Source organism: Eubalaena glacialis, chromosome 2 (assembly GCF_028564815.1).
Source record: "Eubalaena glacialis isolate mEubGla1 chromosome 2, mEubGla1.1.hap2.+ XY, whole genome shotgun sequence".
Taxonomy (NCBI): Eukaryota; Metazoa; Chordata; class Mammalia; order Artiodactyla; family Balaenidae; genus Eubalaena; species Eubalaena glacialis.
In genome coordinates this window covers 181,715,830-181,735,616 of record NC_083717.1, presented here as the reverse complement: position 1 = coordinate 181,735,616, position 19,787 = coordinate 181,715,830, and the positions used below count along the sequence as shown (strand labels likewise).

General features: G+C 44.3%; 1 protein-coding gene across 1 annotated transcript in view; it reads right to left on the bottom strand.

Moving 5' to 3' along the window:
* Window positions 1–17,975, bottom strand: part of KCNK13 (potassium two pore domain channel subfamily K member 13) — a 113,117-nt gene extending 95,142 nt beyond the window's left edge. The window contains exon 1 of the mRNA XM_061182808.1: window positions 17,636–17,975. Coding sequence (XP_061038791.1) covers window positions 17,636–17,975 — 340 coding nt within the window. The remainder of the gene's footprint in view (window positions 1–17,635) is intronic.
* Between the last annotated feature and the right edge of the window lie 1,812 nt (window positions 17,976–19,787).

The following is a 19,787-nucleotide window of genomic DNA, read 5'->3' as shown; positions in this document are numbered from 1 at the left end:
TCTGCTTGATAGAAGATGGGTGCTGAGTGTGGTTCTAAGACGATAAGAAGGGAGAAAAGACTGTTCAAACCCAGTGAGGGACATCTAGATGTCTTCCTTATTATACAGCATGGGAGCCCAGGTTCTTCAAAACGATACCTTGCAAATAATATTCATCACTAACATCAAATCCACTGATGGCAAAAATAAACATAGAACTAGAGTCATAGGTTTTATTTGTTTTCACTAGAATACTATCTCAGAGACTTAACTTCCTCTCCAAAATTTAAATCATGGCTGAACAAAGTTTGAACTAAAGTTCCAACACTTACTATTTGTATGACTTTGGGAAAGCTATTTATCCCTCTGTGCTTCAGGTTTCTCACCAATAGAATGAGGAAAACAATAATCCTGCATCACAGGATGAAAAACTGTGTATCTAGAGCATTTAGCATAATACCAAGGAAGAAGAAGAATACAATATACTTTAGCTGTGAGAATAACACAATTCTTGCAAATTGGTTAGGAAAATTTTAAATTTTAAAATTCTCAAAAATTTAGCAGTACCTACAAATATTTACAATTAAATGTTTAAATACTAAAATTTAAAATATGCTTTATAGAGCTGTTGTACTAGCAAATAATTAGAAACAAACTACATGTCCCACAATAGAAGGAACAAATTATTGAACATTCATACCACAGTTGTATATCCTGGGCAACCTCAGAAAGTTATATAAGAACCATAGGTGAATACTTCCCAACTTATTCTATAGGGCAGTATTATCCTGACACCAAAGCAAGACAGAGATATCACAAGAAAGGAAAAAAAGTAGACAAATATATCTTTTGAATATAGATGCAAAAATCCTCAACAAAATACTAGCAAACCAAATGCAGCAATATATGAAAAGGATTATAAACCATGACCAAGTGGAATTTATCCCAGGAATCCATGGTTGGTTTAATATCTAAAATTAATTAATGTAGTACCCTAGCATCAATAGCAGAAAGGATGAAACCACATGATCGTCTCAGATGCAGAAAAATAATCTGACAAAAATCCAACACCTCTTTGTGATAAAAACACCCAACAAAGTAGGAATAGAAGGGAACTTTCTCAACCCAATAAAGGCCATCTACCAAAACAAACCAGAACTAATATCACACTTCATGGTGAAAGACCGAAACTTTCCCCCCCAAGATCAGGAATAAAGCAAGAATGTCCACTCTCACCAATTCTATTCAACACTGTACTGGAGGCATGAAATAAAAGAAACAAAAGGCATCCAGATTGGAAGGAAAGAATGAAAACTATCTCTATTCATAGATGATATAATCACATAATCTTTTATATAGAAAATCCTAAGGAATCCACTAAAAAACTATTAGAACTAATATATGAGTGCAGCAAGATCACAGGATACAAGATCTATGTATAAAAATCAATTGTACTCCCTACACTTGCAATAAACAATTCAAAATAAAATTAAGAAGACAATTTCATTTACAATAGCACTATAAAGAATATATTTTGGAATAAATTTAACAAAAGAAGTGCCAAACTTATATTCAATACTTTGAAAACTACAAAGCATTGTTGAAATAAATTAAAGGATCCAAATAAATGAAAAGACATCCATGTTCATGGATTATAACATTTAATATTTTTAAGATCACAATATTCCCCAAGATGATCTACAGATTCAACAGAAGTCTTCTTTGCAGAAACTGACAAGCTGATTTTAAAATTCACATGGAAGTTCAAGGGACCCATAATAGCCAAAACAATCTTGATAAAGAAGAACCATGTTGGAGGATTCACACTTCCTGATTTCACAATTTACTACAAAGCTACAGTAATCAAGGCAGTGTGGTACTAGCATAAGGATACACATATACATCAGTGGAATAGAATTGAGAGTTCAGAAATCAACCCTCACATTCATGGTCAATTGATTTTTGACAAGGGTGTCAAAACTATTCAATGGGGGAAAGAATAGTCTTTTCAACGAATGGTGCTGGAACTGGATACCACATGGAAAAATATTAAGCTGCACCCACGTCTCATACCATATACAAAAATTGCCTCAAAATGGATCAACAGCCTAAATGTAAGAGCAAAACTATAAAACTCTCAGAAGAAAACATAGGTACAAATCTTTGTGACTTTGGATTAGGCAATGGTTTCTTAGATATGGTACTGAAAACATAAGCAACAACAATGACAAAATAGGTAAATCAGATTTCATCAAAATTTAAAATGTTTGTGCTTCAAAGGACACCATGAAGAAAGTGAAATGACAACCCACAGAAGGGGAGAAAATATTTGCAAATTATATATCTGATAAGGGACTTGAATCTAAAATATATAAAGAACATTTATAACTCAATTACTAAAAAATACAATTTCAAAATGGGCAAAAGATTTGAATAGACACTTCTTTCAAGAGGGTATATAAATGACTAAAAAAGAAAAACACGTGAGAATGCGCTCAACATCATTTGTCATTAGAGAAATGCAAATCAAAACCACAATAAGATACCACTTCACATCCACAGGATGGATGTAACCAAAGAGACAGGTTATTGAAAGTCTTGGCAAGGATGTGAAGAAATAGGAACCCTCCCACACTGTTGGTGGGAATATAAAATGATACGCCTACTTGGAAAGAGTCTGACAGTTCTTCCAAAGGTTGAGAATAGAGTTTCTATATGACCTGGCAATTCCAAATCTACCCAAGATAAATAAAAACATACGCCTACACAAAAACCTGTACACTTATTCATCATTGTACATCATTATTCATAATAGCTAAAAAGTGAAAACAACCCAAATGTCCATCAACTGATTAACTGATAGATAAAATATGGTACGTCCATATAATAGAATATTATTCAGTAATAAAATGGAGTGAAGTATTGATATGTATTACAAGATGGATGACTTGAAAACATTATGCTAAGTCAAAGAAGCCAGGCACAAAAGGCCGTGTACTATATGATTCCATTTATATGAAATGTCCAGAATAAGCAAATCTACAGAAACAGACAGTAGATTAGTGGTTACCTAGGGCAGGAGGGGATGGGAGGTGATTGCTAAAGGGGATGGGGTTTCTTTGGGAGATGATGAAATGTCATCAAATTGATTGTGTTGATGGTTGCAAAACCCTGTGAATACACTAAAAACCACTGAATTGTACACTTCAAATATGTGAAATTTACAGTATATGAATTATAGTTCAATAAAGCTATTACCAAAAAAAGAAAAGAGAACCCCAGTATGTGTAAAAAAACAATGGTTATCTCTGGGGAGTAGGATGGGAAAGTAAAGGAAGACTGATTTTTCACTTTAAACACTTTGGAATGATTTGAAAATCTATTCAAATGTGCATATATTAGTTTAGGAATTTTTTTAATGGAAAAAATATTTTTAAAAAGAAAAGAAGAGGGGCTTCGCTGGTGGCGCAGTGGTTGAGAATCTGCCTGCCAATGCAGGGGACACGGGTTCGAGCCCTGGTCTGGGAAGGTCCCACATGCCGCGGAGCAACTAGGCCCGTGAGCCACAACTACTGAGCCTGCACGACTGGAGCCTGTGCTCCGCAACAAGAGAGGCCGCGACAGTGGGAGGCCCGCGCATCTGCGATGAAGAGTGGTCCCCGCTTGCCGCAACTGGAGAAGGCCCTCGCACAGAAACGAAGACCCAACACAGCCATAAATAAAATAAATAAATAAAAAATAAAAAAATAAACAGGAGCTGTTGTTTAAAAAAAAAATAAAATAAAGAAAGAAAAGGGGGCTTCCCTGGTGGCGCAGGGGTTGAGAATCTGCCTGCCAATGCAGGGGACACGGGTTCGAGCCCTGGTCTGGGAAGATCCCACATGCCGCGGAGCAACTGGGCCCGTGAGCCACAACTACTGAGCCTGCGCGTCTGGAGCCTGTGCTCCGCAACAAGAGAGGCCGCGACAGTGAGAGGCCCGCGCACCGCGATGAAGAGTGACCCCCGCTTGCCGCAACTGGAGAAGGCCCTCGCACAGAAACGAAGACCCAACACACCCAAAAATAAATAAATAAATAAATAAATAAATAAAATTAAATTAAAAAAAAAGAAAAGAACAAAGCCACTTTACAGTTAACAATTCAAGTTAAAGGTGAGGTGTCGGGGTGTGGGTGAGGCATGGACAGAGGCAAACACTCCAAACCCTGTGTTTCAAAATTTTCTCTTTGGTCCAGGGACGCTGCTAGACATCCTACAATGCACAGGACAACCCCACAACAAAGGATTACCCCGCCCTTTTTAATGTGATTTTTTTCCCCCCAGAAACAGCAAAGTGCCTCGTTCTTCCCACCCCAGCCAGAGCCAATGAGTGACTGGTATGGGTGTCTAAAAGCCCAGTTCCTCTGCCTCAAGGTGAGACAAACCCCAAGGTGTAATTTATGCTCCAGAGCTCCATAAGATAACCTCCTACTTGGCTTCTTCCCTTTTCCCATCCTCACACCCCTCACTCTCCTACTAGTCTCTTCCGGAGTACTTCCTTGATAAATCACTTCCACCCAAACCTTTAGCCCAGAGTCTGCTTCTTAGAGGAAATGACCTCACACCTTGAAAGACTCTCCCTTTCCTACTACTGCTACTTATGGTGTGGATATGATGGCCAGAGCTCCAGCAACCACATTGAGCCCTGAGGACCAGGGCAACATCCTAAGGATAGCAGAGCTAAAGACACCTGACTCCCTGTTGACATTATGCAGTCACCACACTTGCCCTGAACTGTCTATATGCAGTGCAGACCTCTTTTCTGGAATAGAGTAAAACTTTGCCTGCTTCAACCACTACTTTTTGGGTCTGGTAACTTGACGCTGATATACTCCCTTAACAGCTGTGTGTACTTGGGAAATTTACTGACTCTCTCTGAGCCTTACTTTCCCGAACTCAAAGAATTGTTGAAAGAATAAGCAGGTCATCAACTCTTCCCAAACAGCCCCTAGACTCCATATCCTCCAGGAAATTTGTCTTAATTAACTGAAGAGGGAGTGATAGTTGTTGTTTCAAGTTATGAACTCCCAGATGGATGGTCTTCATCCATCATTCCATGAAATGGAACACCAGTAAATCCCTGTGTGGTCAAAGCATGCCTTCTACACATTTGTTTTTACAGATGTTGGTATTAAGTAACAGGCTGTTAAATAAAAGAAACTAAGTCTAAAAATACAGTAGGTCAAGAAATAGTATATATAGCATGCCTCCACACCAAATACCAAAAATATAACATCTGAAGCAGAAAACATCAACAGCCAGAATTAATTTAAAAAGCCCTTAGTGGGGAAAATGCTAACTGTAGCATAAATTCAGTTTTCAAATTTTAAGTCCCAAAGAAAGATCTCAAGATTCTGGTGGGAATGGAAGTGGCTTATAGGAAATAGCAGGAAAGTAAGAAAGGAGGAACTCCACAGATGAGCAAGATTGAATGAACATCTACTTTAAGAGAGAAAAGAGAGACAGAAACTATAAACCACCAAAAGCAAAGGCAACAAAAGCAAAAATAAACAAGAAGGACTACACCAAACCGAAAACCTTCCGCACAGCAAAGGAAACCATCAACAAAATGAAAAGGCAACCTACTGAAAGGGAGAAAATATTTGCAGATCATATTTATCTGATAAGGGGTTAATATCCAAAATATATAGGGACTTCCCTGGTGGTCCAGTGGCTAAGACTCCACGCTCCCAATGCAGGGGGCCCAGGTTCGATCCCTGGTCGGGGAACTAGATCCCACATGCCGCAACTAAGAGTTCGAATGTCACAGCTAAAAGATCCTGCATGCCACAACGAAGATCGAAGATCCCGAGTGCCGCAACTAAGACTCGGCGCAGCCAAATAAATAAATAAATATTATATATATATATATATATCTCAGACAACTCAACAGCAAAACCCCCCCAAACAATCCAATTTAAAAATGGGCAGAGCAATTATACTCCAATAAAGATGTTAAAAAAAAAAAATGGAGGATTTGAATAGACATTTTTCCAAAGCAGACATACAGATGCTCAACATCACTAATCATCAAGGAAATGCAAATCAAAACCACAATGAGATATCACCTCACACCTGTTAAAATGGTTGTTATCAAAGAGGTAACAAGTGTTGGTGAGGATGTGGAGAAAACAGCACCCTTGGGCACTGTTGGCGGGAATGTAAACTGGTGCAGCCGCTATGGAAAACAGTACGAAGTTCCCTCAAAGAATTAAAAATAGAACTACCATATGATCCAGCAATTCCACTTCTGGGTATTTATCCAAAGGAAATGAAAACACTAACTTGAAAAGATATCTGCAATCCCATGTTCATTGTAGCATTATTTACAGTAGCCAAGACTTGGAAATAATCTAAGTGTCCATCAATGGATGAATGGATAAAGAAGTCATGGTAGGGACTTCCTTGGTGGCACAGTGATTAAGAATCCATCTGCCAATGCAGGGGACACGGGTTCGAGCCCTGGTCTGGGAAGATCCCACATGCCACAGAGCAACTGAGCCCGTGTGCCACAACTACTGAGCCTGTGCTCTAGAGCCCACGAGCCGCAACTACTGAGCCTGTGTGCCACAACTACTGAAGCCCACACACCTAGAGCCCGTGCTCCATGACAAGAGAAGCCACCGCAATGAGAAGCCTGTTCACTGCAACGAAGAGTAGCCCCCGCTCACCGCAACTAGAGAAAGCCTGTGCGCAGCAACGAAGACCCAATGCAGCCAAAAATAAATAAATAAAAATTTAAAAACCGGGAAATTAAAAATATTAAGTGGTTTACTTTAAAAATGAAAACTAGAGAGATGATCCAAAAGTCAGCAAGTCTCTGCTAATATAATGCAGGAATTTAATCAAATGTAAGTTTAAAAATAGTTGTTAGCATATAAAGCATAAAGAAGTAAACAAAAGTATTATTAATAAAATTTAAAGTTACACAAGTGATGAAATCAATAACACTGAATTTATATGTCCCCAAACACACAAATGTTATTTTGGGTGTGTTTACTACGCTTGGAGTGTGGTTGGGGATTATGTTCCCTCCTGCTCCAAAATTCTGTAAGGTAAGAAAAAATCCAACTGAAATATATACAGATACCAGGATGTACAGAAACACTCAAATAAAAAAGAGAACTCTGGAAAATGCACATTCTCAAACCATTATGTGATAATTTTAGAAATAAATCAAAGCATAATTATATAGCCAGACATAAAAAAGCATTTATAAAACAGTCTTTTTGGATAACATTGAGATGAGTTAGAACTAAACAGAGAATGGATAAGAATATTTATCTCAACCACAGAGAGGACCTAAATTTATGAAAAATATAGAAAAAAAATGCCAGTGAAAATGAGTGTATTTGGGTATATAAAAATCTTTTCTACATTCCAAACAATAGTCAATAAAAAGGTAGCAGAATAGGATAAATATTTGGGACATATATAAATAAATACATACAACAAAGATAAGAACTTGATGTGTCCCCCTTGGCTCTCAAGACTGCACTTATATACCACAAAGAATCCCAGGGGTCCTTGGAGCATAGTTTGAAAACCACTTGCCTGGTTGGTGTCTAAGATCAATGTTGGTCTCCTCTAAGATCAATCTGATCTTCATCAGATGCTTAATACTAGGGAAGACCCAAGACACAGCTTTGGTGACAGTATTCCAAGAGTTCATGGGCAGAGTCAGGAAGTGACTTCTAGGATCAAATATGTCCAAACTGGAGAGTAAAATTCTGGCGGCAGGCACATTAGTTGTCATGGTGATGGGAGGACACTTGCAACTTTGAGAGGACATCAAATATTCCAATGGGAAGTACAGGCTCTGATTATGTGGACTCCTGGGAGGTAGGCAGAACACCACCCAAATCTTTTACCATCTTGACATTCTGCTAACCAGGCCATCTCTGTCTTCTTCTATTACCCCAGGTTGCCTAAGGACCATCACCACTGAAAAAAGGGGTTGTGACCTCTTTAACTGGCAATTCTCCCCACAAGGACCCCAAAGGAAGAAATGGCAAAGAAGTGGTGGTTCACAGCATAAGCTCTAAAGGGATGCCCCACACTGCTTCCACTGGGTAACTTCAGACACTGCCTGGAAGCTCTCTGGGCTTCGGATCCTGGTCTGTAATGTGAGAATATTAACAGTACCTACCCTTATGGGGTTGTTATAAGAATTAAACATATGTAAAGATTGTACTGGGTTTAACCTATGGTAAAGCACTCAATAAATTTCATAATTTTTAATTAAACACAAGAGTAAAAAAAATCACATATAACCCCCAAATCCAATAATTTAAGGATGGTTAAATAAACTATTCTACATTAATTGAACACATGGAATGCTTGAGAAAGTGTATAGGAAATAACATAAAAGGAAAGGAAAGATACCAGAATAGTAGGTACTTATGGATTACAATACAATATGTTTAGTTGTGAGTATCAGAAGAGTTAAGAGAATATATTGATAACTACCCCCAGCTCCTTTTAGAGATTAGTGGGTGCACAATGTGATAGCGAATATGTTAGATTTACCCTCTGTGATGATCAAGCGTCCTGCACAAACAGGTACTTAAGTGAACTGCAAAAATCAAGATGCTGCTACTGATGAAGAAGAGTTCAGAGCTTCTTATCCTTCTCCCTCCCAAAGGGAAAGCAGCCTGGAGCTCACAGATGATCAAAGCTTTAACTGAGGGACTCACACTCTGGAGTCCAGCTGTCCTCAGACCTGTCTGGCCAGGACAATGTTGTTTTGCAATTAGAATCTGAATGCCTGTGGTGGGGCTGCTCTTTCCAGGGCACATGCCCCACTGCTCCCTAATGTCCCACACCTCTAAGTCACACTCAGGTGCATTCCTGGTCTGACCCCTGGGCTCACTGACCACAGGATTTCCCTTCCAAGAAGAGGTGATCAATAGCAGAGATGCTGGGGGGTTGATCAGAGAATGGGAACAATAAATCCTGAACATTTCATGACGCTTCTATGATGGCTCTCCGGCCAAAGGAAGATGCGGTGGGTGTGCTAAAGGTGCAGCCTTTCAGAAAAGTGGTATATGTCCAGCAATTCAGATAAACTGAAGAGAAGGAGGCAGAAAGTTGGAGGGTGAAGGGAGACAGCATGATGATGGAGATATTTCCTGATGAGGTGTGTTTCCCACTGTCCTCAGCAGGACCGTGGGCTTCTGGGTCCAAACACAGTAATGTGTTCCTCTACAGGGTGAGAGTGTCCCCGTGTATAAAGTCACTGATGGGCTGGTGATAGTAATCATCCCCTGTCCTTCTCTCTTTCCTCCTCAGGGGAAAGGACTTTTGCTTGCTGGGTCAGCTCCTGGGGCTGTGCTTTACTATGAAGACTAGGCTGAATGAGGGGAAGCTAAAAGAAGTTGGAGAGGTTAAGTCAATCACGATAATACAGAGCAGAGAGAGATGGGGGAGAAGAGACCAGGAAGGACAGAAAGACTGAGAGGGCTGCCAGCTGGGGAGGATTTGGGGAGGGGTTTCGGGATAAAAGACTCCAGAACTCCCTTGAGGAATGAGAGAATGAGAGAATGGGAGATGGGGAGAGAGGAAGCTTTCCTTTGTGTTATAAATTGGAGACTAAGATTCTTTAGAGATACACAAGCAAAAATTGAATTTATTTTTCCATTACTTTGGGCTAATGGAACATGCTTTTTTGTATGGAACACTATACCCTAAGAACCCTAAGGAGCCCAAGAATTATTTGGGTTACATTCATACCAAACCCGTCTCTCCTTCACAGAGAAAGGTATGAAGGGGAAGAGAGAACAGGAGGCAATTTAGGATAAAAGAAGAGGAAATCGCTGTTTTATAACATAAACGAGAATTTCTAATGAAACAAGCTGAAATTAACACGTATGTGTATGAGAATGCTGGGCAGTGGAGAGTAAGAGCTATGGCCTGCAAAGCCTCTAATTTCAAGATAGGTACTGAAGTTTCCTAAGTAGGAAACAAATAATTAAACAAATCCAGGGTTCTCAGAATGGACAGTCTGAGAGCTTCCCCATGAAAATTTGGTAGTAGATCCCAAGAGAGATGACCCTACCTTGAATGAATGCATGCAAATTCCTACCAGCCACTCTTTCTGCTCCCTCATTCCCCATGACCAGCACTGCTCCTTGGCTAGTCTTAAAATGTACCCATCACTGTTCACATGAAACAATAGGTTAAAGTGTTTTAACAACCATTGCTATGACTAAAAGTGTAGAGCAGTTGAAAAACTACTGAACAAAAACTGGCATCCTGGCTATTATCAAAAAGGCAAGAAATAACAAGTGTTGGCAAGGATGTGGAGAAAAGAGAACCTTCTTACACTGTTGGTGGGAATGTAAATTGGTGCAGCCACTATGGAAAACAGTATGGAGGTTCCTCAAAAAGTTAAGAATAGAACTACCATATGACCCGGCTATCCCACTTCTGGGTATTTACCCAAAGAATATGAGAACATCAATTTGAAAAGATATATGTATCCCAATGTTCACTGCAGTATTATTTACAATAGCCAAGATATGGAAACAACCTAAGTGCACGTCAACAGATGAATGAAGAAAATGTGATACACACACATATATATACATGCAATGGAACACTACTCAGCCATAAAAAGATGAAATCTTACCATTTGTGACAACATGGATGGACCTTGAGGGTATTATGCTAAGTGAGATAAATCAGACTGAGAAAGACAACTACCATATGATTTCATTCATATGTGGAATATAAAAAACAAAAAATAAATGAACAAACTAAATCAAACAAAAACAAACATGTAAATACAGAGAACAGAGTGGTGGTTCTCAGAAGGGAAGAGGCAGGGTGAGGGTAAAATGGGTAAAGGGGATCAACTGTATGGCTACAAATGGAAACTAAATTTCTGGTGGCGAGCACATTGTAGTGTATACAGAAGTAGAAATATAACGCTGTACACATGAAACTTACATAATGTTGTAAACCAATGTCACCTCAATTAAAAAAAAACCAGTAAGCATTCTTACAGACGGGAAAAGATTTTCTACACAAAAACAATGGAAGAAATCAGAAGGAAAAACTAAAATATGAAATGGCACATAAATTAAAAATGTTTCTATATCTAAATAAACATTAAACAGGAAACGACAATGGATGGAAAGTAAGATACAAACATGGCAAATGGCCAAGTGTCCCACAATTGTATGGACCGTACAACTGGAAGCTGGACACCGCCCTGCATGACCTTGGACTTACGCAGAGGGGCCTTTACGGAACTGCACCTTGTACTGAGGGATGCTATGCCATGCAGGAGCATAGGGTTCTCTTTCACAGCTGAGATGCAGTGGAGAAGACTACTCATCACATTATCTTGTCCCTTTCATGACAATCTATAGGAGAAATTTTTATTCACATCTAAAAAAGCTGGGTGTCTTCCAAGCAGCCAGTCTGGATAAAAGGAACCATTTAATGGTTGCCCTTGCCTCTTTCTTTCAACAACTGGAAAACTCACAGCCAAATCTGGCAACTACGTGGGTCCTTTTGACATATATCTCTGTGTGTATTAACAATTTGTGGCTTAACTGTCCTATTCTACTCATGTTTTCTCATCTCCCCGATGTCTTAAATCCATTAGTATCCATTTCTAGTGCACTGTACATATATGTGCGGTAGGCATCCGTGCTGTTCACCAAGATCAAGTCTTATCCACTTCTGGACTTAAGGGAGGAGTGTGGTTCTTTACATCCTTGAAGTTGGGTGTAGCCATGGGACTTGATTTGGCCAATGAAATGCGTGTGGAGGTGACTTGTTGTCACCTCCAGGTGGTGGCCGTTTAATTGCAGGTGCTCCACTCTTCAACCCTTTCTGTCCCTTCCTGGGCAGTACTGGAGGCATGAGCTGATAAACAGCAGCCACAAGATAAAAGAATCCTGGAACACTGGGCCAACCCAGGAGACAACTGTCCTGGTAAAGCACCTCGCCCACAATGGGCTTTGGGTGAGTAAGAAGTAAACTCTTGTTGTGTTAAGCTACTGAGATGATGGGATAGCCCAAGGCTTAAGGCTACCCTGACCATATCAATATGCAAATGATCTCATATCCTTTGTGGACAGAAGCTGAGTTATAAATACACAGGCAAACACAAAAACAAAAGCCTAACAAATGCCTATTTGAGAGAAAAAGATATTTACAGAAGATCACTCACAGAGTATAACGTCAATCTACTTCTCTGAGTACTTCAAATTCATTCTTGTTTCAAGTCTGATCACCAGCCTCTTTCAGAATCAACTCCCTGAGTTGTGTTTTAATATTCTGCTCTTTCTATGCTGCGGTAAAATATACATAATATTTGTCATTTTCACCATGCATAAGTGTACTATTCAATGGCATTAAATACATTCACACTGTTGTATAACCATCACCACTATCTATATCCAAAACTTTTTTATCATCCCCAACAAAAATGCCATTAAATAAGCCTTCCCTTCTTCCCTCAGTCCCTGGTACCCTCTATTCTACTTTCCATCCCTATGAAATCTGCCTATCCTAAATACCTCATCTAAGTCGAATTGTATTTGTCCTCCTGTGTCTGGCTTATTTCACTAAGTATAATATTTTCAAGGTCCATCTGCGTTGTCCATACATTCCATTGTATGCATGCACATTTTGTTTATCCATTCATCTGCTGATAGACACTTGGGTTGTTTCCACCTTTTGGCTCCTGTGAATAATGCTGCAATGAACACTGGTGTACAAATACAGGCATACCTCTTTTTATTGTGCTTTGCTTTATTGTGCTTCACGGCTATTGTGTTTTTTACAAACTGAAGGTTTGTGGCAACCCTGTGACAAGCAAGTCTATTGATGCCATTTTTCCAACAGCATTTGCTCACTTCGTGTCTCTGTGTTACATTTTGGTAATTCTTGCAATATTTCAAACTTTTTCATTATTGTTATATTTGTTATGGTGGGCTGTGATCAGTGATCTTTGATGTTACTGTTGCAAAAAGATTACGACTCACTGAAGGCTCAGATGGTGGTTAGCGTTTTTTAGCAATAAAGTATTTTTAAATTAAGGTATGTACATTTTTTAGACATAATGCTATTGCACACTTAACAGACTACAGTACAGTGAAAACATAATTTTCATATGCACTGGGAAACCAAAAATAATTCATGTGACTCGCTTTATTGTGATATTCGCTTTATTGCGGTGGTCTGGAACCGGATTCGCAGCATCTCTGAGGTGTTCCTATATCTGTTTGAGTCTCTGCTTTCAATTCTTTTGGATATATATTCCCTAGGAGTGGAATTTCTGGGTCACATGTAGTTCTATGTTTAAACTTCTGAGAAACTGGCCACAATGTTTTTTACTCTGCTCTGACTTTTCAATTAAACAACAGTTGCATGAACTCCTCAGTTGCATTTTCCAGGAAACTGTTGTTTGTGAGCATCACCCACTGTCCTATGCAATGTTTCCCATATAAAATCCCAAGAGGGAAATATTTTTGAGGATTGCATATTGGGAAAAGGTGTATGCTTCCTTTTGTCTACTAAGAATTCCAGTGTGGGGACATCCCTGGTGGTGCAGTGGTTAAGAATCCACCTGCCAATGCATGGGACACGGGTTCGAGCCCTTGTCCGGGAAGATCCCACATGCCACGGAGCAACTAAGCCCATGTGCCACAACTACTGAGCCTGCGCACCACAACTACTCAAGCCCGCATTTCCTAGAGCCCGCGTGCCACAACTACTGAATCCCGCACACCCTAGAGTCCACGTGCCGCCAACTACTGAGCCCACACGTCACAGCTACTGAAGCCTGTGCTCTAGGGCCCGTGTGCTGCAACTACTGAGCCCATGTGCTGCAACTACTGAAGCCCGCATGCCTAGAGCCCATGCTCCGCCACAAGAGAAGCCACAGTAATGAGAAGCCTGCGCACCACAACGAAGGGTAGCCCCCCACTCGTCGCAACTAGAGAAAGCCCGCGTGCAGCAACGAAGACCCAACACAGGCAAAAAAAAAGAATTCCAGTGTGGGTCATGACTCTGCCATGGAGCCTGCAGCCAAATCTGAAGTTTGAATAGTCACTGGTGATACTCAGTCCTCACCCGCTGGGATCTCCTTTACCATTTCTGGACACACTGGCCTGACTTCAAATGGCCAGTGCCTATATCTTATCAGAAGGCTACTCTTGGGCCGTCCATGAAAAATCAGGACAGAAGTACCTGGAAATTATATTTTTGTGCTTCCCCCACCCTCCAAGCAGCTTTTAACCAATTTCTGACTAGTGTGGGTGTATAAATACCCCAGCTCCCTTGCCTGGGGTAAGTCTGGTTCATGAGCTTTGCACTGTTCTCAAGCTTCCACTTGAGATTAAGGATCAGTTGCCCACTATGCTTTCTGCCTAATACCATACCCTATATTGACTGACTTCCCTTTCTTGTATCACTTCTTCCTTCACCTCCCTGTATCCCTTGAATCTGCCAATAAACTGCTTGCACTCAAATTCTTGGCTCAGAAGCTGCTTCTGAGGGAACTTCAGCTAAGACAAAGCTCCTCTCTACCAATTTCCTAGATCCAATTGCTTTCCATATTTCTGTTCTTCTTTTTTTCCTAGTTCTGAGGTTTTATTTACATTTTATGATTAGTCTACTGTATGCTTTCTTGTTATCTGTTACCTTAACATCTTTGCAGAATAAAGCATAGTGGAACTAATTTTTAGAAGAAAAAACCATCATGTAATACTACGATTAAAATACAAGATGTAAAGGATTTATAGAATATGATCCAAATTTAGAAAAATACATATGTACATATGTGTGTCCATAGGGAAAAAAGAATAGAAAGAAATGCACCAACCAACAAGGACTTATTGTATAGCACGGGGAACTATACTCAATATTTTGTAATAACCTATAAGGGGGAAGAATCTGAAAAAAATAGATATATATGTATGTATAACTGAATCACTTTGCTGTACGCCTGAAACTAACACAACATTGTAAATCAACTATACTTCAATTTAAAAAAAATGACCAAAATGTCAACCATGGTCAACTTTAGGTGATGTCGTTACAGATGGTTTTTTTCTTCTTCTTTATTTTACAAAGAACATGAAGCTTCAGTTTCCTCATCTATAAAACAGGGATAATCACACTTCACACATATGAATCACATATCACATATATGAATTGTGTTGACTGAAATTGTGGTTAATCTATGCAATTAGCTGCATCACATATTCACATAATAATCACAGTATGTGCCTAATTATGTACCCCAATAAAGGGTTGCAAGTGCTGTTATTACATCAGCGATTAATGAAACAATTTAAGGACATGTGAGAAATGAGAAAGTAAAAATAAACCCATACTTACATAGTGCTTTGTTCTGTTTAAAGAACATTCACTTATATGAACTCATTATCCCTAGCAAGAACGCTGCGAGAGGAGCAGAGCCTAGGGGCAGGGTGTGGGAAGGAGACAGGACTAATATTTACTCAACAGCTACAATGTGCCAGATACCAAGGTGGGCACTTGTAGGTATCTCAGAAGAGAAGGATAGGGCTCAGAATGTTAAGGAACCGGCCCAACTTACAGGCAGGGTCAGTAGCTCCAACTCCAGACTCTCGGTGCAGGTTTCCTTCGATTCCATCAGGCTTCATTATTCTATTTGTGCCCCCGATGACTGTGTGCTAACATGCCCACCCATCCATGACAACCGCGGTTCCTCTGGCATTGGTGTTCACCAGTCTTTACACACACTCTGCTCTTTCCTACGTCCATGGCCATGGGAAGTACAAACGGGGGGCCTGTGAAGGGGGTGGGGAGGACCTAGTTCCCCAATCTCCCACCAAAACCACCCCCAAATGAATAATCGAAATCAAAACCCTGTACCAGCTACACAGACATAGCAGATGCAAGGAAAGTTCCACAGCAACCCTTCCCAATCAGTTTGTTCACCCAAAGTCCTCCCTACATAGAAATTCTGGAACTGTCTTTTGAGAAATGGGAGGACTTAGGCAATTCTGCTAAGAGAGTCCAGTGGAGAACGTGGGCTGGGGGAGAGAACCGTGGAGGGTATTACTCTGTCTCCATCCCCGTCAGGGCCCGTGTTCTGGTCATCGTGGAGAATGCTATCAAAGTCTTTCTTAGCAGATACCCAGTTACCGTGGTGTCATAATGGCCCACGGATGGGCAGGGCCGCCTGAAATGAGATAGGGTTGCGGTAGTGAGCTGGGCAGTTCAGCACAAAGCACTCCAGACGCAGCCCGTGTATCGGGAATCATGCCAGTCCTCTCCACCTTGCCTCCTACTCACCAGCTGAAGCCCTGGGCTTCTAGACTAACCCTGGGAAGTCTTTCTTGACTAATCAGGCCTGAGGCTGATCCCTGTTGTACCTTGTGCTCTTTCCCCGGAAGAACGTCTACCAAAGACAACCTTGCGTGGGAGCTTCAAAGAAGTTCGCCTTGGCACCGCTTCACTGACGAGCTCTCCCGGCAGCACAGAGGCTACAGCAGCCGAGCCCCTGCACGACCCGCTGCCGGCCCTGCTTCGGCTCCGGTGCTCCGGCAGCCAGCCGGGAGCCGCTCCCTTTCTGCGCAGCCTTTCAAAGCCCCCTCCTCCGCTCCAGCTCTCTGCTTTCTTCAGAATTTCTACAGCATCTTTCCCAACCCCCTTATCACTCAAGTATGCTTTAAGTGTGAACAATCCTTAGGAGTGTGGTGCAAAGACTCCCAAACTTTTTCCTTCTGCTGGCAATAAAGCCATGAGACACTCTTGCTCAAAAACTCTCAATAGCTTCCAATTGCCTCTAGATAAGCTCTAGCTCCTGAGTCTGTCAGTAAAGTTCCCCCCTCCATCCCATTAGCCAGGAGACTCCCCTAGCTTTCCTTCCACTACTCCCTACAGATCAGGGAGCTCACTGGACCCTGAACGCAATTCTCTCCTCCTCCGGAGTGTAAAGCACTTTTAGTTTCCAGACCCCAATCAGGCCAACACTATTTGGTTCAGCCCATAGGTCCCTTCTCCCCACCCCCACCTGCTTCCTCCTGGCAGAAAAGAGTTTCCATCCTCATTAGCACTTTGGCCTCCTTACTTCCAATCTCGTTTTCGATCTATTTTTCTCTCTATTAAGTTTTAAGTCATGGACAGTCTTTTTAAAATTTGTTTCTCCCCCTCAGACCAGTGCCTCATGCATGGTACTAACTCAATTAATGTTTATAGGTTCCTGTCCCGATCTGTAAGCTTTCTCCCTAATGTTCCATGAATTCAAGCTCAGTCTCCGTAACTAGGAACACTCCCAGAGCAGAACGTCTCCAATTTAAGGATCACTCAAATTCCTTGGAGATTTTAACACGCAGATTCGGACTCAAGTGGTCTGGGGAGGGGCTGAGACTGCATTTATAACAAGCTCCCAAGTGATGCTGACGCAGCTGGTCCGTGGACCTCACTTAAAGAAGCAGGGAGGCAATACCACCTGTGGATCAGTCAACAGCTCACATCGGTGCCACCTGGCCGAGCGCGGAGGTGGATGAATGCAGGGCTGGGAAGCGCGGTCCCGCCCTTCGAAGCGCTGGGCCAGAAAAACGCCTGCGAGGCTGGCCGCCCCTCCGCCCTCCCGCAGGGCCCACTTACCTATGGTGGACACGACGGTGCCCACGAAGTAGAAGGCGCCGGTGAAGTCCCAGCGCTGGCGAACATTGTCCACGCGGATGCCGGCCTCGGTGGCCTCCTCGTAGTGGCGAAGGAAGCCGCGCAGCTCGTCGCGGCTCAGGTTGTGGCGGCGGCTGAAGTTGGCCAGGCGCTCCTCCCAGCGCTGCTTGGCCTGGCGTTCGTGCGCCAGCTCCAGCGCCGAGAAGACGGCGGCGCCGCCCAGCAGGTAGAGCACGATGAGCGCGGCGAGCAGCAGGAAGCGTGCGTTGTCCTCGTTCAGGTGGCCCGGGCCGCAGCTGCAGCCGCAACCCCGGCCGGCCATGGCCGGACCCCCGGGGGCAGCCCCAAGCCGGGCGGCCGCGGCCGCCGGCTGACTGTCGCCCGGGCGGCCCGGGAGGTGGGGTCTCGGCCCGGCGCTCAGTCCGCCCCTGGCCGCCCGACAGCCAGCTCGCCCATGACCGCCGGACGCTTCTCCAGGCCACGCGGCTCCCGGGGCCGCCGCGTCGACCGCTCCTGCAGCGCCAGCCCCCCACGTCCGCCTCGACTCCCGGTTTCAAATCCGCATTTTCGCCGCCGTCCCCGCCCCCCTAGGAGTTCTCCTAAAAGCTGAAGAGCTGAGTGACCCGGCACAGAGTCCGCTTCTGCTTGGCACGAGGATGCGGCCGCTGCTTCCCCCTGGTGTCCTGCCCGGCTCAGATTGGGGAGGGGGCGTGGCGCATCTTCAGGGCAAACTCTGGAGGGCTTGACCTTCCCCCAAAGCAAAGGTCTGGGGGCCTCGGAGGCTGACGGGTGAGCGGAGCCCCGCGGTCTCCGTCTCCTTCACCGTCGCTTCTCAAGCCGCCGACGTCTAGGACGCGGGGTCTCAGTCCGCTGGTGCTGGAAGTGCCTCCCCCAGATGGAGCCGCAGTGCTGTGTCCCAGGCTCGGCGTCGCGCGGAGCCTCGGGCCTCTCGGGTCACCGGCCCGGCTGCCGGCGCTTAGAGGCTGGAGCAGGTCCCGGGCGGGCGCACGGACAGAGGGATTGCGCAGAGCGCGGTTCACGGGTTCCGACCTCCCGCCCGCCCCCGACGCTGCGCGGCGTCCGGCGGGCCGACTTGCTGGAGGAGGAGACCAGAAAGGGAGGTTGGAGTGACGGAGCGAAGGAAGTTAGGGGCCTCTCCCCCAAGGCAGCCTTCCTAGCCTTGCCCGGACCAGACGCCCTTGGCTTCTGGATCCCGCGCGGGGGCGTCTTCCACCCCCACGTGTCGGATCCGCCCGCTCGAAGCGCGCGCCGCGAGCCAGCCCCAGCTCCTGGGGAGGCTGCCAAGGACCGGGGACTGGAGGAGCCCGCGGGCAGGAGACAGTGACCCCGGAGAGTTCCATCTCCCGCACCCCGGCTTGGCTGCCTCGGTGGGCTCCAGAGATCCTGCGCCGACAGGGCTCCGCTGAGAGCGCTTTACCCCACCCTAGCCACAGGCTCGCTAGCAAACCGCCGGCGCCCCTCCCCGAGACCCCGCCTTTCAAGGGGCGCTGGCGCCGCGCTCGAGTCTCACTCACCGGGGAGTGCCCCCCTCCGCGCCGCTCTGTCAGGACTGTCCTCCGGGTCCCTCTGCGCGGGGAGCAGAGGTCCACGCCGCGCTCTGCCTTGCCTGGTCCGCGCGCCCCGACGCTGCAACAGGTGGAGCCGCTCGGCTGGCAGCAGCGGTGGCGACTCCACCCTGTCCTCCGCCTCCCGGCCGCGCGGAGCCGCCCCCAGCACTAGTCTCCGCCTGCTGATGCCCGGCTCCCTGCTGGGCTACCGGGGGCTGCGGCGCTCCCATCCGGGACGCGCAGATCCGGGGAGTGGGTGCTCAAGAAGAGGGTCAGGTCAGGTGCTTAGCGGGCCTGTGTGGGCCCCTCCAGGGCCAGAAGAGGGCGCTCCGTCCCCTTCAGACACATCTCGCCCCCACCTGCGTACCCAGCCACACACTGCCCCTTCGGAATCACCAGCCCCTGGCATTTGGGAGTGAATATGAATACAAGAGGGAAAGATGCATGGGCATCTTCGAACTAGGGAGAATTTCCTCGCCTCCCGAGAGAGTGACCCCAGGCTCAGAGGCCACCCACCTATACTCCCCAAGAGCAGAGAATAAAAGAAAACACACTTCCGGGTTCCA